General features: G+C 32.8%; 1 protein-coding gene across 1 annotated transcript; it reads left to right on the top strand.

The window, feature by feature from the left end:
- Positions 1 to 5,853: 5,853 nt before the first annotated feature.
- Positions 5,854 to 23,106, top strand: LOC108456877 (protein CASP). The gene is made up of 19 exons (XM_017755607.2): positions 5,854 to 6,341; positions 7,072 to 7,182; positions 7,696 to 7,874; positions 8,671 to 8,820; positions 10,507 to 10,595; positions 10,801 to 10,910; positions 11,070 to 11,164; positions 11,596 to 11,651; positions 12,435 to 12,597; positions 17,986 to 18,078; positions 19,154 to 19,282; positions 19,525 to 19,644; positions 19,912 to 19,992; positions 20,746 to 20,853; positions 20,981 to 21,124; positions 21,217 to 21,318; positions 21,955 to 22,034; positions 22,710 to 22,802; positions 22,888 to 23,106. Exons 1-19 carry the CDS (start codon positions 6,257 to 6,259, stop codon positions 22,946 to 22,948), a joined length of 2,049 nt encoding a protein of 682 aa, XP_017611096.1. The 5' UTR covers positions 5,854 to 6,256; the 3' UTR covers positions 22,949 to 23,106.
- The last annotated feature ends 1,227 nt before the right edge of the window (positions 23,107 to 24,333 follow it).

The raw sequence follows: 24,333 nt of genomic DNA, 5'->3' as shown, positions 1-24,333 counted from the left end.
TGAATTGAGTTATGTGTATTTAAAGGATTCTCTGGTATGGTAATGAATTTTTGTGTAATCATGAGTATATAAATAGACGGATAATCTGAATAAAGAAATTATATTCTCGAGAGTATGATACAGAACTATGCTTATTGGATTGTTCTAACAGAATGATGTTGTTATGAGTTAAAGTTGTTCTAGTTAATGAGATTATCATGTTCGTGAAAGTTGAATGATCGATGCAAGTTAGCAAAGTTGGAAACAGTTGAAGTATTATTAATTAAAGCTTTAGTGCTGAGTTCAGTTTGGATTAAGTAAAGAATTTATGATTTTTAGTAATGTACTATTGAACTGATTGGAATATGTTTCATTATGAGAATGTAAAGAAGCAATTTGTACTTCCAGATGGTTAAAGTCACAATAAAAGAGAATTGTTCAATTAGCAATTTAAAGACGACCACTTTTATGTCTGTGTTGTGAATTCGATGATATCATGTGTTCGACCGAAAATGTCATATGCTTCCTGAATCTTAATGGATTAAAGTATCTAATGTTACTGAAAAATATCTAAAATTAAAATAGTATCAATGATTTGAGATATTGAAAGACTCTAAATAGTTGTTGATTAATCTCTGAGAAAACAAATATTTACAGATGCCGAATGGAAAGATCTTTACTTATTTTGTGCGAGTGATTACTCGATTGATCTTATTTGATGATGGTCTGATGTTAGCTAAATAAAATGATAAAGTGATGTTTTCCTTGCGAGTTTGAAAAACTCAGAAACATGTCAGTGAATTGCAAGCTAAACCGGTACAATGTGAAATGACTTTCGATTCCAAATTTCAAAAGTTTTTGTATGAGGCTCAATAGTAGCTCGTCTATTCATCTGAGAGTAACAAAATGTACAGTTATATGAAGTAAATGTTTTGGTGTACGGGTATGAAACCCGATATTTCTAATTCTATGCTCAGATGTTGAATTGTCAACAGGTTTAATCTGAAGATCAAGTGTATTCAGGTCTAATACAGTCAGTGATGGTAAAGGTGTGATAAAGAGATAGAGTCACTATAGACTTCGTATTGGGGTTGTCATTATCACCAATAAAAGAGATGTTATTTGTATTGTGGATGATCGTTTGGCCAAAAATCCGCATGATTGATATAGTATATACAGAGTTCCTATTTGACAGATTAGCTGAGCTATGTGTTCTGAGTGAGTAATTCAAAATTTTAACAATATGCTCCGGCACTGTGGGTTAAAGTTCAAAGGCTACGGGAAAAAGGTATACGAGGCTGAAATCGATTTGTAACCCTGAGAAATTAGTGAAAGTGGTTCATAAGATTTGGACGCAACTTCTTCTGGTAAGATTTTCGGGGACAAAATCCCTAAAGGAAGGGAGAGTTGTAACAACCCGTTTTTAGGTCAGATCGGAACAGTGGTTTTGGGACCACAAATTTGAAGTAAAAAATATTTATTTTATTATTTTGATAAGGTTTATAGTATGATATAATGTTCGTGTGAAAACTTTGTAAAGAAATTTTACCGTTTGAGTAGTTAATTCGGTAAAAAGGACTAAGTCGCGTAAAGTGTAAAAGTTAAATTCTATAAGTTAAAAGTATTAGATGGCTATGGAATTAAATAAAGAAGGTCCTTATGTGGTAAATAGCCCATTTATGAGATAGTGGAGGTTAGTGGGGTGGTATTCGGTGTATTTAGTAATATTTTTAAAGGGTAAAGAGGTAAATAGGTAATTAAAGTTAATAATAAATAAAATAAAAGCCAAAACCATGTTATATTTCTTCATCTTCCACTGAATATAGAGAAAATAAATAACCATGGTTGTGTTTTAGGGTTCGGCATCTTCATGGCTCAATTTGTAAGTGTTTTGAGCTCGGTTTTTTATTATTTTTATGTTTTTGTGATCGTTGCTTCGTGTTCTAGCTAGCCCGTACCCTAATTTCTGAATTTGCTGATGAATTTGTGAGTTGCCATTGATGATAGCTTGATGTTTTTGAGTGTTGATAATGGAAAATAAATCATTGGTGTTAGATTAACAAGTTTTATAAAGTGATTTTGAGTAAAAATGTCAATTTTGGACCAAATTATATAAGGTGAAAATTTAGTGGTTAAAATATGAAATAAATTGAAAATATGGGTTGAAGTAATATATGGAAAATTTGGCTAGCTTGGGTTTGTGTTTAATTTCATGAAATGGTGATTTTAAGTGATAATGACTAAATTGCAAAAATGTGAAATAATAGGGGCAAAAATGTAATTTTGCCAAAATGTGTAAATTGTGTTAAATTGAATGAAATGCTGATTAAATAAGTAAATTTTGATATTATATAGATTGAGATAATCGAGAATTGGATCTAGAACGGGGGAAAAACAAAGTACCGGATTAATTGATCCGTTTCGTCGTTTTAACGATCGAGGTAAGTTTGTATGTAATAAGCATTGTTAAATTTATGCTTTTAATACTTTGATATTATACAAATTTTATATACGTGACTATTGTTATGTTTAATGACATATTGGCTAAAAAAATGGCACTTAGTGTGCGGTTCGAAATAGCTTCGGCTAAATGTGGCACTTGGTGTGCGATTGGAGATAGCTTTGGCTATATATGTATATGGCACTTAGCGTGCAAAAAATTAAGAATGGCACTTGGTGTGCGAGATATTGAGTATGCCACTTAGTGTGCGAGACATCGAAGATGCAACGACATTACATGTATGTATGAAATGGTAAGGATCGATACATGTATGTACATGAGTTATGATGCATCTTTGTAACGAAGTAAATAAGTAAGTCATGTTTATGAGAATGATTTTGTGATGATCCTGTGATTATGGGTTCATGCTTATGTTGTATAAATATGTATTTATACCATGATGGTTGAAATGATTAGTGAAGGTGTGATGAGCTTAGTTATCATCATTTTTGTACTAAAACTGTTTTTGACAGTAGCTGTAGTCCAACCTTGAAAATTCACAAAACATTATGGAAATTGATTAGAGGATGAATAAAATAAGAAATTAGAGCTTATTGAGTCTATTTTTACATAGAAGAAACGGTGTACGTAAAAGAATTTCAGATTATGAGATATTTGAATTTTCGTGAGATAGGGTTAGAATGATCTCAGAATCCCCTATTCTGATTTTGGAAAATCATTAAAAATTGTACAAAAATAATTAGGGGTTATAGTTTATATTCTTAGAACCTTTGTTGAGTCTATTTAATAAAGAAACAAATGAGAACATTATTCGAATGCTGTATGAGGATATAATTAATTTTTAGTGAAGAGGGGTCGGAACTGTCAAACAGCGAAAAATGGGTAACTTTGAAGAATAAACTGTTCTTATTAGATAAAACAAAATTTATGTAAATTGTATGGTAATAATATATGTGAGTCTAGTTTCAGGTAAAATTAACGGATCTTAATTTGAAGCTCCATAGCTCTAGAAATAAATAATTTAGTGACTATGACTCGAGTAGACAACTTGACTGGAATTTGAAGAAATAGTGGAATAATATGCAATTATAATTGTGATACCTTGAGAACATGCTGTAAGAATTTGGTAAAAGCATATTAATAAATTGCTTATTATTCTCATATGAACTTACTAAGCTTTATAGCTTACCCCCTCCCTTTTCATCTCTTATAGGTTTATATAGCTAGCTCGGGTTGGAGATCGCCTGAGATTCAATCACACTATCAAGCTATCATTTGGGGTATAAGTATTCAAATACTTAAGTCTATGGCATGTATAGGGGCTCTATCTTTGTAATTATGTCAATGCTAATGTGGCCAAATGTGTTGGCCTATAATGGTTATAGTCTAATTTATATATAGCCATGAATAATGGCTTATGCTGATCATATGATTATTCATGTGTATTTGCCAATGTTTTATGGTGTGATCATGTTGTTTGATATGGATGAATGTGTGCATACGAATTAAGTACTTGATGATGATTTTTTCATAATTGGCATATGGATAGATTATAGCATAAGTGTGAAACGTGAAAATGTATTAATGATAATCTCGGTATGAAAGTTGTTATGATTAATCTTGATAAAGTATGATGCCTTGTGTATGCGTAAGTTGTTATGAGAATGTCAAGCATAAGCCATATTTACGATTATTAAGTGTTCATTTATGCCATGTTGGATGCCATTGAGATATGTAAGTGTGCATGTGTTGTGAGGGTGGTAAAATGACTTGGAAAATAGCCAAGCATTTGTCCACACGAATAGACACACAGGCACACACAGCCTGCCCCATGGGCGTCTACTTTGGCCTGTGCCCCTACTTTGGTGATGACGTCATAAATAGAGAGTTACACGGGCTGAGGACATGGGCGTGTCTCAAGCCACACGGGCGTCAGTGACCACACGGCCTACCCACATGGGCGTGTGACCCTGTTTCATGATGAAATTTTCTAAGTTTTCCCAAAAGTTTTCAAAGTTTCCGGTTTAGTCCCGAATCATCTCCAATGTGTGTTTAGGGTGTCGTAAGCTCGTTTAAGGGACGTTATACATATGTATGGATGTCTTTGATTTGAATGAAATTTTATGGCTCGATTTTATGTGATTGTGTATGTTTAAGTTCGGTAATGCCTTATATCCTGTCCCGGCCTTGGACATGTGTAAGGGGTGTTACATTTTGCCCTTTGGATAATTATTATCTAGGATCTTAACCTTTTTCGAAAATAAAATTCAATAGCGATTAGACTATTACAATTTAGTCCCTGAGCTTTAATTAACTGTTTTCTAAGTTAACCGAAGTTTAATATATTTTCATACTAACTTTATAAATCTTTATATTTCGCCCTTACAGACCCAATTTACGGAAATGAGATTTTAAAACCATATTTTTTGACACAACTAAAAATAGAGTTATTACGAAAATGGGTAAAAATTCATTCATTCCGTTTTCAATTCTGGGTCTTTTTTTCTTATAATTTCCACCATAAACCATCTTTCTTTACAATGGAAGAATTTGAAGCTGCTGCTTCAATTTTTTAGGATTTTAAAGCACCCAAAACAGTTAGCTTTGGGTTTTAATATTTTTCTTGTTGATTTATATAACCTTTAAAATGACATGGATATTATGTGTAAAAGAATTAATGATAAAAATTCCACGTCATTCATTAATAGCCACGCCATCGAACTCTTAGTGATTTAACCAAATTGGACTCATAAAAACAAAAGTGATAATTTGAGTGATCATTTTGTAATTTTTAAAAGTTAGATGGTCTAGCTATAAACTTACTAATAGTTGGAAGATCATTTATGTAATTTACTTAAGAAATTTAAATAACAAGATAAAAAAGTATAATTTAGGTATCAATTTTTGAGTTAAGCCCTAATTTTATATTCTCACCTTATAAAAGTCATTTTGTACTCTATAAGGGTGTAATTGACCTGAGCTAAGCACAAATACTGTCAAGCTTGAGCTTGAGTTCGACTCGAAATTCAGAGCTCGATAATTGGCTCGAGCTTGATTGAACATCTACTTTTGGGCTTGAGTTAAGCTTAGAGATATAATTGATTAAACTTGTTTATTAATTTTTGTATTCAAGCTCAAACTCAAGCCCGACTCAATAATTAAGTTTACGGTTAATAATATATATTAATGATAGTAATGTAATTTAATAATATAAAAATATAAAAAAAACTCGATGAAACTTGCAAACCGTTCGAGTTTAAGGATTACTAATCTCAAATTCGACTCAATTAATAGCTCAAATTCAACTCAATAGTTATAAATCAAATTCAAATATCTACCAAATACCAAATCTCATTTACGCCCTAAATCCTTAAATATAAACACACATTGAAACATAAAATTTAATTTTATCCTTAAAATATTCAATCCCATCACTAGCAAATTAAGTGATCTTATAAATTAAGCGATCTCATCACCATTACTATTTTCAATTTTACCGGAACCGATCAAATTAACCCTAAGCGTTTAACCAAATCTAGTAAGCTTGAAACCGCAACAACTCAACCGAAAACTGAAAGGAGAAAGCTATTTATTTTTATTTTATTTAAGTTTAGTTCTGAAAGAAACTTTAAAGATCCACCAATTCGGTTCAAGGCTTTTACAGATCTACGAATCATCCAAATATATCCTAACTCATTCTCGATCTTATTACTCTCCTTACCGCTACTTGAAATATTGGAATTAATTCAAATCCTTACAATCCATTTTCAACCAACCTAAAACCCTAGCATTTGGCGAGATCCGAATTCCCAAAAAATGGATGCTCCGCAAGGCGGATCCGACGGCGACAAAACCAATCCTTCCTCTTCTCCTGTCTCCGTTGTCTCCAATTTCTGGAAAGGTATCATCAAGTTTAGCTTCATTCGGAATTATTCTTCTTTAAGTGTTAATTTTGTTTTGTTCAACCATTTCCATTGGAGTTATATTTAGATGTTAACTAATCAGGCTGCATTTTTTGTTGAAAATCTTAACTGCTTTTAGTTTGATTTTTTACTCTTTTTCTGAGGGTGGGAGAGAAAAATGAGACACGAAATCAGAAGAGGTTGCCATTTCTATCCATGTTCAAAAAAAAAAAAATCAATCTTCCAGAAAATTGGATAGTTTTGGAAGGAGAAAGTGTGAAAGATGAGTCAAGTACTGCAAATTTTCAATATTCTCCAATTTTTTCCGTCTGCATCTGCGATGGTTCCAACAAAAATAATTAGGAAAAGAATTTTTATCGGTTTAGACTGTTTTGTATTATTAAATTGCGCTCATATAATTCTTATTTATGATAGAATTATAAATAGAATCAGTAACATCTAATTAGTGATTGATGAGATTTGAATTCTTAGTGAATTCTACAATATATGGTATTTTTAGTTTCACCTTATGTTTATTTCCTTTTTATATTAAATCATTTATAAAAAAAATATGTATTTATACTTCAGAAGTATAATGTAAAAATATATTAGTAATAACATTTATTCTTCTGCAATATGCATGACTATGTGCTGGTATAATCAAATAGGAAACTAATTGTTCTTGGGATGAGTATTAATTTCCTTTATGTCTTTTTTTCTCTTTTGCAGAATTTGATCTGGAAAAAGAGAAAAGTGTGCTTGATGAACAAGGACTCAGAATAGCTGAAAATCAGGAAAACAGCCAGAAAAATAGGCGGAAGCTTGCTGAGAGTACAAGAGGTATTGTTTTCTCCTATATGTATGGCATGTTTGTGCTGTAATCATAAAAAGACTCTGCAGCATTCTTTACTGTTGAGTTAACATACTATTTTCTAGGTGCATGTTGATCAAAAGTAGACATGAGTGCCAAATCCTCAAGTGTCTCATCCTTTTTATTTTTCTTTAAAAATATTAATATTGTCATTATCATGATCATGATCATTATTATTATTATTATTATTATTATTATTATTATTATTATTATTATTCTTCAAATCAAAGAACTCTATCAAATGCAAAACTGCTAATTCCATTTTTTGGTTCAGTTACTGGGAAGCAAAGTAAGAACAGAAGGTTGAGAGAATGCTATTTATAGAGAAAAACTTAATATCAGTTACTTATTACTGTGAAAGTTAGACGAGTTGAAAATTTTCCCTTTTTCTTAGCATCCATGCTCATTGATTTCCTTTTGCTATAGGTTTACTCTGTATAGAGAAATGCCTTAGTCAAATTCATTGTTTCTCATCATAACAGATTTCAAGAAAGCTGCGCCAGAGGAAAAATTAAGTTTATTTAATTCATTACTTAAGGGCTACCAAGAAGAAGTTGATAATCTTACCAAGAGGGCAAAATTTGGCGAGAATGCTTTTCTGAACATCTATCAAAAGCTTTATGAGGCTCCTGATCCTTATCCTGCTCTTGCTTCAATTTCTGTAAGTGTTATCTCTGATATATGGTACTTATAATGAGATCCCACTAAAATTTGCATTCTATTAGTTGAATGCCTCCCTAAATTCAGTTTCTAATTGACTGGAATTCTTTAATGTCGACCAATGAATTATTTGTTTGAGATGTTAGGTAACACTAAGGTTCAGACATACATTTTTGGATTCAAATTAAACAATGCTTAGGGGTAGTATTTTGGTGACACTAATTATTTAACTGTGTGCAAATGGTCTCAAATATTACCATTTTTTTTTTCCATTAGAGGGGAAAGAGTAAAACTACCAAATGAATTTCTATAATAACTTTTTTATGCAAAATTTTACGCTAGTGTATCTAATTCTAGCTTTGAAATGCATAGAAGCAATTTCACTTGGGTTACATCAAACAACATAACTTTTTTATGCAAAATCTTACGCTAGTGTATCTAATTCTAGCTTTGAAATGCATAGAAGCAATTTCACTTGGGTTACATCAAACAACAATCTTTATGGAACATAGCACAAAAAAATAAAAAAAAATTAACATGTTATTTCTTTTTGACATTTTTTAAAATTTAACTGGGGAGAATGTTATCATTCCTAAAATAAAAGTATGCATGCATATACCATGTTGTAGTTGAAAACTGTAAAAATGTTGACAGAAAAAAATTATCATTACATTTTCTATCCTTTACTCCCCTCTATGTATGTAGCTCCAGGTCTTCCAAGCAAAATTCTCTCTTTTTATGTACTTTTTAATGTACTACATGCGAGTTTGTTTCATTGGATTCACATACTTCTTCAGGAGCAAGATCTAAAAATCTCTGAATTGGAATCTGAGAACCGGAAGGTGAAAGTTGAGCTTGAAGAGTTCAGAACAGAATCAATGCACTTAAAAAATCAGCAGGCAACGATAAGAAGACTTGAAGAGCGGAATAGACAATTAGAGCAGCAGGTTAGCAGTGCTAATAAATGTACTTTCAGTAATGCAGTGTTGTGTTTTTATGTTTTGTGATCTTACTTAAACTGGTCTTTTGAACTGGTGATAAAGTGACCATGATGATAAAGTGACTCCAAGAACATGGCCAGAAATTCAAAAAATAAATAAAGGAAAGACTTGTAGTATATATTAGTAAACAAATGTTATTATAGTATATATTAATAAACAAACATATAACATCAATTCCTCAAGTAATTAAAAATAATGCTTGGTTGAATCTATTTTTGTATTCATAGAAAGCGTTGGCTTGTTGTCTTAAACCTGACCTTTTCCATAGAATTTGTTATAAAATCTGAATTTTAGCCCAATACCCAATCTCTGGTTATTTTCTTTTATATTTACTTCTTTTCTTCATTCTAGAAGTAGGCATCTTTGTTTCAGTTTTTGGCATCAAGAAATTACTTGTCATCACTTTGAAACTAATGTTAGAGACTTGCAACATAAAATTGATAAGTGATGCATGTCATGGATTAGTCTTTCCTTTATCTAGTTGAATCTCTATCTTCTTATGTTTTTTCACTTCTTTTTACATTTTGTTTGTTTTTCTATGGACAATGAAGCTAAGAGAGTGGCTTTTGTTATTCCAGTTGATATTCATTTCTAGGTGTATGTATTCTGTGTTCTACAGTCTATCTGTCGATGTTGCAAGATTTGGCCTCATGCTGAATCTAAAACAAATTAAAGCACATGAACTATACGGAACATAAAACATAAAGGAAGTAAAGAAGCAGCCAAATCTCCGAAGTTCATATTTGTCAACTTTAATGTGCTAAGCATATAACACGCATGAGATCAAGAGTCATTCCTTAACTCCAAGATGTAGTGATCTTGAGTTTTCAAATAACCCATACCTTTTTGAATACTAGGAAGGAATCCAGACATATGAATAAGAAAATCTTCTTCAAGGCAGGATCGTCAGGGCGTGTTCCTAGGCGTGCCTATGCCTTGTTCCTTAGTGTTAGGCAACAAAAGTGCCTTGGACCGTTCTGGTTGAAGCTAATTTGATCAGGTGCACACCTGATGTGCCTAGGCATGCTTGTCTGCAAGGCAATAGACATAGAAATAGCCCACCTGATTGAAGTTCTCTCTAATTTCTTTTTGAAATACAATAGTGGCATGTCATGTTTATTGCATTTTGGCTTGCCTTGCTTTTAAAAGAAGAAAAATAGAGGGCTGACTTAGGATGTTGCCTTTTATTATCTACATCTAGGTTCAACCATTGATTTAGTTAATTTGCCTTGAGATATAATCTTACACAGGAGAATTATGATTATGTTAATCATAATTATAGGACAATTAACTTTTTTTATTTTGTTATAAATGTGGTTTAAGATGCATGTCAAAGAATCTAATGCTTAATTCTTTTTTTCGATTTAAGATGCATGTCAAAGAACCTAATGCTTACTTTTTCTTGCTGGTTCAATGATTGGGTTCATGTTAGAAATTTGTTGTGATGAAAATCTAGCGAAATGTTTTGGCAATGTTCCATAATTCTTATCTACACAGTTCTGGCAAGTTAAGCATCATTGCCTTCAAGTTTTCCCTTGCCATTTTCCTTATCTTTATGTTTTCACCCCTTCAGTTAAATTATTTTAGTTTTGAAGTATACAGCTGAATGGTTAATCTTGGCCTTGCATTCAGATGGAGGAAAAAGTGAAAGAAATTGTGGAGATGAAGCAGCGCAGTTTAGCAGAAGAAAACCAGAAAACTCTAGAAGTCTTAAAAGACAGGTATCTTTTGCTCCTAGTGGTTTAGGTGTTAGATATTCCTGTCTGTTGTCAGACATATTCCTTTCTTCATGCAAAAGTATTAGAATGTAACTCAAATTGCACCAGAATTCCATTATAATAGTTGGTGTGTAAATAGCTCTCTTAATGATTCTTTAACTTCTAGTATTATGTTCCCTGATGTATATAAATTATATACTTCATGCAGGGAGCAATCTTTGCAAGATCAATTACGGCAAGCTAAAGAAAGTGTATCAAACATGCAAAAACTGCATGAACTTGCACAGAGCCAGCTGTTTGAACTTCGTGCTCAGTCAGGTGAAAGGCTGACCTGACTGTTCTGTTCTACAAATCTGTTATTTGACTCCATTAATCGTCAAAAGAAGCTTTTTTTTTTCATTTGTTTTGTTATGATTTCCACTCTCTGGGATTATGTGCCCTTGCTTCTAGTGTCTTACACTGTCTTTAACCATGCAGAGGAAGATAGGGCAGCAAAGCAATCTGAGGTCAACCTTTTGATGGATGAAGTAGAGCGAGCCCAAACTCGGCTTTTTAGTCTGGAGAGAGAGAAGGTAGATTAAAAATATAATTTTTAGCTTATTCTGACACAATAAACATGTCATCCATTTAAGATCTTGATTTACCAATACGAGAGCAGATGGAGTATAGTTGCATATGGCAATTGATACTGACCTAGTTAATAAAAAGGACTGCTGCGGCCTTTCTTCAACTTGGAACTATTTGGTTGCCTATTAATCTCTGTAATAATTATTTAATTAAAGGCTTCAATTTCTGCATTGTGCTACTTATAAATAAATCCTTGAACCTAGTTAGTTTAGTTAAGCAGATCATGCTTGCAATTTTTATTCTGATATGCACTGTAGTGGGTTCTGCTGACATAGTGATTGCAGCATATTAAGATTTTGCAAGCATTATTATTTTTATTTGTTTAGTTGGTATATATAAGTTTGATGTTCCATGTTGGTAATTGGATGCTTTGCAGGGGCTTCTACGCTCACAATTGCAGTCAACAAATGAAGAGTCAGAAAACAAGAGAAGGTAAAGTTCTCCAGTACCATTAACTGTGAAAAGTGCTATCCTTTCTAGCTATTATATTTTCCGAACGAAATGAGTGAAAAAGGTACTTGTGTCTATTATTATAGGCTTGAATATCTGATACTTGATAACTGTTTTCATGTTTTATTTTACAAGGTTTTTACATGTCATGTGAAAGTGTGTAGTTTTGATTGTCATTGGGGTCAATTTTCTGTGCATTTGCAGAAGGTCATAAATACAAAAACCTTTTTGGTCTAGGACGCCCACTCTTTAATTTCTAGGTATATATAATTTGTTGCTGATAAGCTTTTATTTTGGCTCTTCTCTAATCACATGTTCCTTCACGTCCTTAAATTTCTTCCTTTCTTCGGTTCATATATAGCTACGCATGCTTGAATCTCTTGGGTTTATCTTTGACAGTTGGCTGTATAAACATTGTTTGTGAAATTTGAAATGTCAAGTTTCCTGTTAAAAACATCATTTTATTTGAAGTAAAGGCCATATAGACATTGTTAATGGAATTTGAAATGTCAAGTTTCCTTTTAAAAACATCATTTGATGTGAAGTAAATATGTTGCATGTTTAATGAGGTATAACTTCTTAGCAATTGTTTTCTTGTCTCTACATCATATCATTGCCTTCTATGCTGGTCAAATATTGTTCTATATGTGGTATGTGAACAATTATAGTAGCTCTTTTGTTCATTCGTGTTTATATCCATTTTTCTACAGTTCCCATGTTATATTTGCAATGTGTTTTTCTCAATTGATCATTTCTTCGACACAGTGATGTAGATTCAAATGCCATACTTGAAAACTCCCTAAGTTCCAAAGAAAAGATAATCTCTGAGCTGAACATGGAACTTCACAATATTGAAACTACCTTATCCAATGAACGAGTGCAACATGTCAACGAAATCAAGAAGTTGAATTCGTTGCTCAATGAAAAGGTAGAAAACCTTATTGCTATTTTTTCCTCACCCAATTAGTGCAATGTGTACTAACTGTACTTTTTTCTAGTCTTAAAAAATTGGGTAATTATGCCATTTATGTTTCACTTTAGTTATGAAACACCATGTAATACTTCTCATCATGTGAAACATCATTTTTGCCTTCACCTATACATTGTAACTACCTATGATAACTAGAAGTTCTAGGTTGAGCCTTCTAGAATTAGCATTCCATCAACTTCAACTACACAAAACATTACCCAATTACACAAATTAGTATAACTTTTGTAATGTTTTATATAATTGCACTATTAAACAAAACATACTCAATTATACAAATTATTACAACTATGGTAATGTTTTGTATAATTACACAAAACATTACCTAATTGCACAAATTGTTACAAATATTCGTAATGTATTGTGTAATTACACAAAACATTGCCTAATTACACAAATTATTACAGATCTCATAAAGTTTTGTGTAATTACACAACATTGCCTTATTACACAAATTATTACAAATCTAATAAAGTTTTGTGTAACACAAATTGCACAAAACATTATCCAATTGCATGAACTATTACAACTTTTGTAATGTTTAATGCAACATTGAAGCTGATTAACATTGAAGCTGATGGAAGGCTCATATAAAGGAGCTTTTTTAGAATTGTCCTCATGATAACAGAATGAAATCATAGGTGTTAATGTTAAAAACAAAACCAAAGGGGGTGTAAGTGCAATTTGGCCTTTAAAATTCAGTAGTTATTCATTCACAAAAAATTCCATGATTTGGTACTTAACATATTGTGTTATGGTATTCAATTTTTTCCTTTTCTAAGTGTTTTGGTAATTAATATTTTCCTTCACACTCAACACACTACCTTTGATAACAGAGTGAAACCATGGGTGTTAAATGTTAAGAACAAAATCACGTAGAGTATAAGCACAATTTACCCTTTCAAAGTCTATAGTCTGTTCCTTTACCGTTGAATTTCAAAGATGAAAACATAATTCAGATGAATAATTTTAGAGAGGAACACTGTTATTTTCTCTTCTTTCATAAACATGAAGCTGCTAGAATTTATAGGAGAAAAATGACATGTTTACCACTAGTTTTTCGATAATTCTAGTATTAATCAAATCCCTTAAATTGAGATACAATCAAATTAAATCTTGAAATAAAATAAAATAAAACAAGAGGGATTCTAGGAAAATCCTTCATAATCTCTTTTTTCAAACGATGAAACTAGAGAAATTGATTCCTAAAGTGTAGGGATTAACCATGGAATTCTAACCTCCCTTCAAGTTAGAGAATATATGTTGATCATTCCAAGCTTGGAATTCAATTCCTCAAACTTTATTCTTGAAAGCGCTTTTGTTAGAACATTTGTCCCTTGGTGATGAGTAGGTGTGTAAATCAGGTTCAATATTCCAGCTTCAACCTTTTCTTTTATAAAATGGTGATCTAGTTTTGGTTCTATCATTATGAATAGGATTTCTAGCAATACCTCTTGCTGCAAAATTATCAAAAAACACCTTTGTCAGCTCTCTTGTTGAGATCCTTAACTCTTCAAGTAACCTTTTCAACTATAATCCGTCACATATACTTTGAGCTAAAGCTTTACACTCTACCTTGGCACTAATCCTAGAGACAACAGACTGTTTCTTGCTACAGCAAGTTACCAAGTTTCCCCATACAAAGGTGCAGTAGCTTGTAATTGATCTTTGATCTATAATGGATCTAGCCAATTAGCATCCAAGTGGACTTCAACTCCTTTAGTTGTTCCTTTCTAAAAGAATGTTCTTTTACCATGAGTCATTTTCAAGTATCTAAGAATCTGATAAATTGCTTCAAGATGTTCTTCATTTGGTTTGTTCATAAATTGACTTACAACACTAATAGGGAAGCTTATGTCTGGCCTTGTGTGGGACATGTTTATAAGCATTCCTAAAAAATATCTTCCTACGTCAAATGGTGGAGCACCTTCTTTGAAACCTTTTTTATAATTTGATTCCATTGGAGTGTCAGCAAGTTTGCAATTTGACATTCCAATTTCTTTTAGTAAGTTGTACTTTCGTTGTGAGACTACAATACTTATTTTTTGAACCGACAACCTCCATGCCTTGGAAATATTTTAATGGTCCTAGGTCTTTTATCTCAAACTTCTTAGCAAGTACTTCTTTCAAGTAGCCCATTTCTTCATTTTTATCCCATGATATTGTCAACATAAATAATGAGAATAGAAACTTCTCAATTATGAGAGAATTTTGTAAATAGGATATATTAGCTTGACCATGGGAATACCCATAATTCTTGGTTACCTTTGTAAACCTGTCAAACCATGCTCTAAGTTACCTTTGAGAAAAGCATGGTGTTTTTCGAGAAAGGCTTGAGACTATAGAGAGACTTTTGAAGCTTATAGACTTAGTTTGTTTTGGCTCCTGTCTCAAAGCATGGTGGAATTCTATGTAAACTTCTTACAATCACCTTCGAGAAAAGCAATTTTTATGTTTAACTAGTGAAGAGGACCATTGGGATAAATTGCTAGAGATAGCTAAACACAAACAATATTAAGCTTTGCAGTAGGAGCAAAGGTTTCTTGATAGTCAATACCACAGGTTTAAGTAAATCCTTGGGGAAAACCCTTGCTTTGTAGCGACTTACACTCCCATCTAGATTATGTTTGACAGTGAAAATCTGTTATCCCACTGGTTGCTTCCTTTTTGCCAAGTCTAAGAGTTCCCAAGTACCATTCTTTATAGGAGCATTCATTTCTTCTTGGATGGCAGCCCTCCATTTTGTTTTTTTTAAAGCATCATGAATATTCTTTGGAATTTCTACATTGGATAAATTAGTAGCAAATGGTCAATATTTTGATGAAAGATTATATAATAGGAAATAAAGTTTTAGGTTAGATGATTGGTACATCGTCTTACACCTTTTCTCAAACCAATAGGAATATTAAGATCATAAAAAATATTAGTCTGAGATGTTTTACCTAGAACATTTGGACTTGAATTGGATTCATGGTTTTGCTCAGGAAGTGTGTAATTTTGTTTCCTCTTGAGCCTTTTTCTACATGGAATAAACAATTAGTTCTTTGTCAACTGCAGATTGTCTGCGGGATGGGAATATGTGTGTTAGTGTCTGGCTTAGCTTTTGGAGGATTCATGGTTGTTGGATTGAGGATGGTTGTTGGGGAATGGAGGTTGTGGGAGGAATGGTTGACTTGATTTTAGGTGGGATAGATGTGGAAGGCTAAAAACTACATTCTTGTATTGTAGAATTGTTCTCTCCCTAAATGGAAGTTTTTGGACAATATAGTTGATTTTCAAAAACTTAATATTTGTAAAAGTATAGAATTTCCTAGTTACATGTAACACTTGTAACCTTTTGGGTGGGAGAGTAACCAAGAAAAAGACATTTTATGGCCTTTGGATATAGTTTGCTTCGATGTTGTTGATGTATATGAACAAACACTATGTACCCAAACACTTCTAATGGTAAGGATGAGATGAGTCAAATATTTGGGCAGGAGAGAAGAAGAGATTGGCAAGGCGTTTGAAATTTTAGAACTCTTGAAAGTCTCCTATTAATGAGTGGCTGTAAGAATTGCCTCACCCCAAAAATGCTTGGGAGCTCTCATGTTGAACATAATGGATCTGGCTACTTTTGGGAAGTGTGTGTTCTTTCTTTTTGTTGTCCCATTTTGTTGGGTTGTGTCAACACACAAACTTTGATGCACAATTCATTTGATCTATAAGATATTCTCCAAGTATGGAATTGAAATAGTATTTGGTATTATCAAATAGAAATACCTTTATTTTTGTTTGGAATTGTGTCTGGATCATGTTATTGAAAATTTTAAAGATGTTGCCTGCCTTTGTTTTTTCTTTCGTTGAGTATACCCAAGTTATTTGTCCGTGATAATCAACAAATGAAACAAACCACCAATCTCCTGAGGTGTTGTTGACTCTAAAGGGTCCCTGTATGTAGCACTTTGGATCATTGCAAAAGGATGGGATGTTTTATACCCTTGGATTGAATAGTTGTTTCTCACATGTTTGGATAATTGACAAGCTTCACATTGGAAAGTCTCAAGATTGTTTTCATTGAAAAGTGTCAGGAATAATGTTTTTAAATACCGGAAATTGGCGTGACCTAACCTATAGTGCCACAACATGATTGCACTATCGTTATTGGAAGAATTGAATAAATTGGGAATGACACACTACTTGTAGTTTGAGTTTGTTCTCCAGGAGTATTAGGACTAATAAGAATATAGAGCCCCGAAGGTTCCTTAGCATTCCCAATCATTCTCCTTGATTCCTAGTCCTCAAATTCACAAAGAGTTAGTAACACAATTCATATATTTGGCGAGTCTGCTAATGGACAGCAAATTACAAGTCAAATTGGGAACTGATAGCACAAATTTTAAAATCATTCTGTCAGTGATAACTATTGATCCTATCCTTGCCACTTTGGACAATGTACCATCAGCAGTACAAACCTTTCAGAGTTTGGTCTGTTAGTAGTAAATAATGTAGCTTTACTAATTATATGATGTAATGCACCTGTTTTTTTGGTGTGCTCAAAGCCATAGGGAAATTACCTATTTTAGCAATGGAGCATCTTCCAATGATATTGTCGGTAGCTATTACGAAGGCTGGGCCTTTTTTTGTCATAAAAGAATCAATGTTCAATCGCTGATACCATGTTGAATTTTAGAGATGAAATTACAATTGAGAGAGTAATAAATTATAGAATTTCAGAGATGAAAATAGAATTGAAATGAATATTTTCAGAGAGGAAAATTTTATTATTTATCCTTATTTCATAAAGATGAAGCTGGTGGAATTTATAGGAGAAAAAATAACATGTTTGTCACTACTTACTCCTCAATTCTAGTAGTAATCAAATCCCTAAAGGAGATGCAATCAAATCCCTAAAGGAGATGCAATCAAATTAAATCCAGAAACAAAAAATAAATAATAAAACAAGAGAGATTCTAGGAAAAACTTTCTTAATCTCTTTATTCAAGCAAGGAAACTAGAGAAACTAATCCTTGAAGTGTTGGGATTAACTTTGGAATTTTACATTTACAAATAATTTTTATAATTTGCTACTTAACATATTTTACTTATTCTTATGGTAACCAAAATATAATTATTAGTTTATATAAACTTTTACTGAGCTTGGAGAATATTCATCTATGGTGCTTTATTCAATGTGTTGGAAATAGGGCTCTGATTAGAGTTGATGTTATTGTGTTTCTTATTTTTATTTCCGCATTGGTTTTATATTTGTTGAAATGAATGTTCTTTTGTTTGTAAGAAAGGACTTTTTCCCCTTATATTTCCCTTTTTCTCTTCTATGCAAATCAGGATGTTGCTCTTGAGGAGATGAAGAAAGAACTTAAAGCAAGGCCAACAGAAAAGTTGGTTGATGATTTGCGTAAGAAAGTGAAAATTTTGCAGGTAAAACCATCCTTTTAAGGGTTTCTTGTTTACGTTGATCTCCTTGGGCTAATTAATTTTCAGTAGGTACCAATTTTTAAGAATTTTGCGTAATCAAGTTTCTGAAATAAAGATGGTTCTAAGTTCTCAAGTTTTTACCAATTCATTTAGGTAACTAATTCTCTTAGTTGTTTTGCTTGTACTGTACCTAGTGATGCTAACTTCCAATCATTCAAGAATTAGAAGAAACTCCCTTTGACTGTTGCTTTTACTGGCTCGCATTTTACTTTTGAAGCAAAAGTAGATGTGCTTTAATTTTTTAGACAAAAAGAAATGAAATTTTTAAAGATTTGAAGTTAAAATCTTAAATCTTCTTAATAGCATAATGTACTGTTCTACTTTTATATAAATAACTTTCCTCTAAAGTGTAGCCATTGGCTCTTTTTTTCCCTCCCTCCCTCTCCCTCTATCTCTCTTTTCTGTTAGATATGATATTGCCTTTTACTCTTCACTTTTACCTTTTAGTCTATGTTTCTTGACTCTTCAATTTTTTTTTTTTTAAGTGCTCATGTGCAACACTTACGTCAATAAATGGGTATGATGGATATGATCTCCAATAATCCTCCAAATACATGGAAAAACTTAGAAAGATCTGACCATAGCCATGTCAGACACTTACCCGCATCACACACACACCCAAGTCCGAGTAACATAGCTTTTAGTAACTTTAGGAAGCAAGAAGCAAGAAGCAAGTGGCTTTCATTAATCCCCATAGTTGCTCGACTCTTGAGGAGTATATGTTTTTTAGCATGTGGGAATAGTTGATGTTTCACTTGAGCATCTTTTTACCGGTGCCGGTGACTTGTAGCCATTTTAGTATCTTTTTGTTGAAGAGGGTATATAATTGCCAATTAAGGATAATAAGTATGTTGAGGATGAATTGGTGTTTAATTTGTACTCAAACTTGTATACTTTACATCAAAAGTCTGTTTATGTTGCTTTACATTTTTATATTTAAAACGAAAAAAGAAAAAATTGTTGTCTGTCTTGCTCTGGTTGTTGCAGTTTAATGTATTTCTCATTATTGGCTGTATAGGCAGTGGGTTATAATTCAATTGAGGCTGAAGATTGGGAAGCAGCTACCAGTGGGGAAGAGATGAGTAAAATGGAATCTCTTCTTCTCGACAAAAATAAGAAAATGGAACATGAACTTACACAGCTGAAGGTATGTTTTGGTGCTTTGCTTCCTAGTTTTTCTTTTTCCCAATTTTCTCCAACAAAGATAAATATAAATTAGATCTTGTCCAGAGGAAACTATACAGAAGTAGATATCTTGTGGATATCTGCAGTTATCATATTTCATTTACATATATGGAGAAATTTGGATATTAGTTAGATTTTGATGCTTTTGATCTGTTTTAATTATCATGTACTAGTTGTGGTCATGTATCTTTTACTGGTTTTCAGGTCAAACTTTCCGAGAGAACATCTTTGCTGGAAACAGCTGAAGGCAAAATAGTAGAACTCGCGGAAAAGGTTAATGAACAACAAAAGCTGATACAGAAATTAGAAGATGATATATTGAAGGTTTGGATTAATTTCTTCCAAGATTCTGAAAATGGCAATTTTAATCAGCTGCATTATGTTCTTACAGCATTTTCCTTAAATGACTTCCTGGCTGCTGCATATATGTGAATTCTCTTTCATAGTGAAAGACTGAAACTATCAGCCTCTCTATTTTGTTCCATCCATGGATATAATGATATTGGACTATCTGAAACAATTCTTTGATTATGCAAGATCTGCATACTGCAGCCTTTCTTTTTCATCCGCATCTTTTTATCTTAAATGCAGGGTTATAGTTCCAAAGAAAAGAAAGGAACTCTTTTTGATGATTGGGATCTTTCAGAGAGTGGAGGGAATGAACTTTCCGAGGTATTTTTGCTTCTGTTTGTTAGTCTACATGTATATTACCAGAAAATATATCCTTTAAGATAGAATTTTTGTATCAAAGAAAATAGGAATTTAATTAACATGGTGTTTGTACTTTTATACTTGCACATTGTACTCGGTCATATTTTCTATTTAAGCTTCACTGCTTAATCCTGTCTTGCTTCATGTAATTTTTAGCTATTCTTGCCAGCATGAAGTATAATTACCTGGGAACTTGATACCTCAAAGTGTGCGGTTCTGGGAAATTTATTAGATTCTTTCTTAATCTAATAAATTATTCATTTATTATCTTTATCTTTTCCTTTTCTTTCCCTTTCCCTTTTCCATTTTTTGTGCGCATGCGTGGGAACAAGGGGATAATTACTCAGATAAAGGGTCCTCTGTCAAGAAGTCAGATTGTCCAACTTAAACTGAAAAATTAGATGCGTGTACAGAATCTGTGTCAACAACACTTACAGAGTTTCTTCATTTTAAATGTTAGGTTAGGAAAGTATTTAGTGTCATATGTCCTATGTATTCATTGAGTGCAGCATTACCTTTTGAGACTGTTAGGCCACATATGGAGGTATTGTTGAAAGAATCATGTTTCTGACTAGGAACGTTCAGTTTTGCATTGAAATTCTTGATATCATGGATCATAGTAAATATTTATTGACAGGAAATGTTTTGCAAGTGAAGTAACTCAATTTTCACAATGAACTCTGATTTATTATTTCATTTCCTATTATGGAGCAGAACACAGATCAGAAACAAGTTTCCGCAGATCAAGACCAAAGCTCAATGCTGAAGGTGATCTGCAATCAGCGTGATCGATTTAGGGCACGTTTGCGGGAAACTGAAGAAGTATGCCGTCCACCTTTCTGCACATACTTGCATTTTGTTTCAATTTTTATTTAATGGAATTCTTATTATATGCATTAATTTTATGGTTTCTGCAAAATAACGTTGTTGAGTGTTCCATATCTTGTAGGAAATAAGGCAATTAAAGGAGAAGATAGGGGAGCTAACAACAGAACTGGAGAAAACAAAAGCTGATAATGTTAAACTTTATGGAAAGATTCGTTATGTCCAGGATTATAACCAGGAGAAAGTAATTTCTAGAGGATCAAAGAAGGTACTTGTTGCTTTTAGTGCATTTCATGATTCTCGTTAGTGCCTATAGTATCATATCTTGAAGCTGTCTTCTTGTATCTGATCACCTTTCAGTATGCCGAGGATCTTGAAAGTGGTTTCACCTCAGATGTTGAATCCAAGTACAAGAAGATATATGAGGATGATATTAATCCCTTTGCAGCATTCTCAAAAAAGGTTGGTAAACTTGAGCTCCATTCATGAAATATGTAGCTCTGTCAGGTTCACATATATCATGCGATCTAGTTTGGTTTTGAACTTAGGCATGTAGAGTTCCCTTTGTTGTTTGATTCATCACAAATTTACAATATTTTAGAAGAGAAGAAACTGTGGGTGTTCACAGGCTTTTTTTTATTATATGAACTAAATCAGCTTAATTTTCTTAGTTACATATCTTCAAGCATAAATCAGATTTTATATTTGTGCCATACATTCCATCATACATGCAATGAATGATCTGATAATTCTGGTTTCTTTTGGAACAATGCTCAAATATTCTCTCTTTGCAAGTATCAAGACTGATTCAAAATAAGATGTCGATACACACCCTTGTACGTTGCTATGAGACATTTTTTTATCAGGCAAATATAAATGAAGAAGAATTGTCCTTGTAAAGCTTATTTTAGTTGGGAACAAAGTTGAACAGCCAAGAAATGCAAACTCTCAGCTTTTTACCATCCATGCCAACTCATATGAGAACATCAAAATAATCCAGTTAACATTTACATTCATGGAATCTTCGAGTTCAGGTCACATTTTTATTCATGCTGTTTGTTGGGCATAATAGAATAATCAGTTTCATTTATTACATAGGAGAGGGATCAAAGATACAAGGAGCTGGGCTTCAGAGACAGAATCACACTCAGCAGCGGACGTTTTCTTCTGGGAAACAAGTATGGTTTTGTTTCATCATCTATTGCATATACAGTGTATAGTATTCTTTATTTGGCAGGATCTCTTGTCCCATTTCTTGCATTTTTCTTTTCGAGTGTATACACATTTGTAAAGGTGGCAATCACGCTGGTAGATTTGGGGTGTCTAGCATTGTGAGGAGTTTAGGTCTCTGTCTTCTTTCCACTTCATTTTTTTTCTTGAGGATAGTCACTCTTAAGCGGGTGAATATAGGTTTCACGTAGGTTGGGTATGTCTTTAGTAGGCTCAACTTTTTTTCTCGTTTTACTTTGCAAACAGCAAACCGAATGGTAATTGGATCTGGGGTTTGTATCATTTAAGGCAGGATGATTGTGTAAGGTCGTTGACTTCATTCAAATGCTTATTATAGGTCAACTTTGGTCCGAGTGTCGTTCCCTGTCTACAAATGTGCATTTGTAAATGAGCAGAATTTCTATGTGCATGTACCTTTACATTCTTTTGGGTGTTATAGCCCTTGTATATATCAAATAAGAATAGTAGTAGCACATTTTTGTTGGGCCGTGGTTAAATTAATGTGGTCACCATTGTATAAGGGAGTCTGGAGCAATTCTCTCCGTGACGTGTGGACGCAATAATACCTGCTTGCTTAGAAAATTTGTTGATTTGCTAATGAAATACTTGGTTTGTAAGTGCAGGTATGCTCGAACGTTTGCATTTTTCTACACAATTGGTTTGCATATCCTAGTGTTTACTTGTCTATACCGAATGTCCGCTCTAAGCTACCTCAGGTGATAATGTGCCCTAATCATTAATATAACTAAGCCAGATTTCCTTTCAGATTAATCTGACTCCAAGTATTTTTTGTTAATGCAGCCATGGCTCTGAGGAAACTGCCGTCGTTGAGAAAAACTTGTACCGCCCGCGTGGATATTAGTGACATCTACCCTTAGCCATTTCTTCATTTATGGTTTGTTCTTGTGAGAAGAATATGGCATTGAAATTAAATTTACAAACTTAATAAACTGTACATGTAACACAATCATGTTATGTTCAAAATAGCTAATACTATACATCCCTGTCTTTCGATCTTAAGTTTTTGCTCAACTTGATTTTTTACGCCATTCTAATTCTAGTGCACGTATTTTTCTTTTAAAAAAATTGAGATTGTTGTCTTAAAAATGGAGGTGAGGAAATTCGATTTCAAAATTTTTCTTTTTGAGGAAAATGCCAGCTGATAATAATAATAAATTAGGGGGAAATACAAAGTCTTGAAACTCGGAAGAGAGAACGCAAAACAGCAGGTTGAAAAAACAAAACTATCGAAGAAATGAAAAGTCTGGGTAATCAAAGTCGCAAAGCTTCAGCCAAACATTTCCGTTCTTCACTGAGTAGACATTGAATCCAACCATTAGCTAGTTCAAGGCGTGTAACACCATACTTTTTACTTATTTTAATATTGGATTTATTTTTTTCTTCTTATTCGTGAATACTATAAGTGGGTGACCTTCACTGTTCTTTCTTTTCTTTTCTTTTCTGATGAGATTACTTTGGCTTCTTCACTCTAGCTTCTTTTCTTTTTTTCAATTCTTCATATTTTTTTCTTTTTCCTTAACGTTTCTTCTTCATTACTCTACTATTTAAACTTTAAACCCTTCTAGATTGAGGGTGGGTGAGGCAGAGCAGACGCTGCTATTCTGGGGCTGAAGAATCTGACGGCCTGATGGGTGTGGGACTGTGGGGCGTGAGGGTCACGGGTAGATTTAGGACATTAGCTTTTAGTTTTCGAAATTTTAAATTTATTTTCATTTAGTTTTTTCTGCTTTGGTCTCATAGTTGAAAAGAACCAGACTTTTTTTATTATTGGGTCGTTTTTCCAGCTTGACCTAACCCAGGGAGTTCAAAATTTCCAAAAGCCAGTTCGACCTGTTTTTCCTGATACTCGGTTCAAAAGGATTTTTTCTGTTGAACGGACCGGTACTTTTCCGGTTTTTTGTTCGACCGGCCGGTCTGGTTTGGTTTTCACAATATTAGTATTTAGCCTTTAACAAACATGCAACAAACGAGTTCAGATTAGCTAACAATCGCCAAGCTTGTTTTGCTAAGAGAGCAACATTAAGCGTTTATATTTTCATATTTATGAATTGGTTTGATCCTAATTAGAAGTTCTCAACTTTCAAATATGATAGATGTTGTTTCTATATTATTATAATATTTTTATTTGAGTTGGTGTAATAAGTTAATTATAAATTAAATTTGTGAATATTTAAAAGTTATTATTTAATAAACATCTTTACTATAATTAAATTATTGACTAAATTA

Source organism: Gossypium arboreum, chromosome 9 (genome assembly GCF_025698485.1).
Source record: "Gossypium arboreum isolate Shixiya-1 chromosome 9, ASM2569848v2, whole genome shotgun sequence".
Lineage (NCBI taxonomy): Eukaryota > Viridiplantae > Streptophyta > Magnoliopsida > Malvales > Malvaceae > Gossypium > Gossypium arboreum.
Note: the sequence above shows the minus strand (reverse complement) of the source record. Positions and strands in the feature narration are given on the sequence as shown.

Excerpts from the sequence above, each read along its gene's own strand:
- LOC108456877 (XM_017755607.2), top strand. The coding sequence starts at position 6,257 with ATGGATGCTCCGCAAGGCGGATCCGACGGCGACAAAACCAATCCTTCC. Across the intron at positions 6,342-7,071 it reads TGTCTCCAATTTCTGGAAAG|AATTTGATCTGGAAAAAGAG; the intron begins GTATCATCAAGT and ends TCTCTTTTGCAG. Across the intron at positions 20,854-20,980 it reads GTTTGCGGGAAACTGAAGAA|GAAATAAGGCAATTAAAGGA; the intron begins GTATGCCGTCCA and ends CATATCTTGTAG.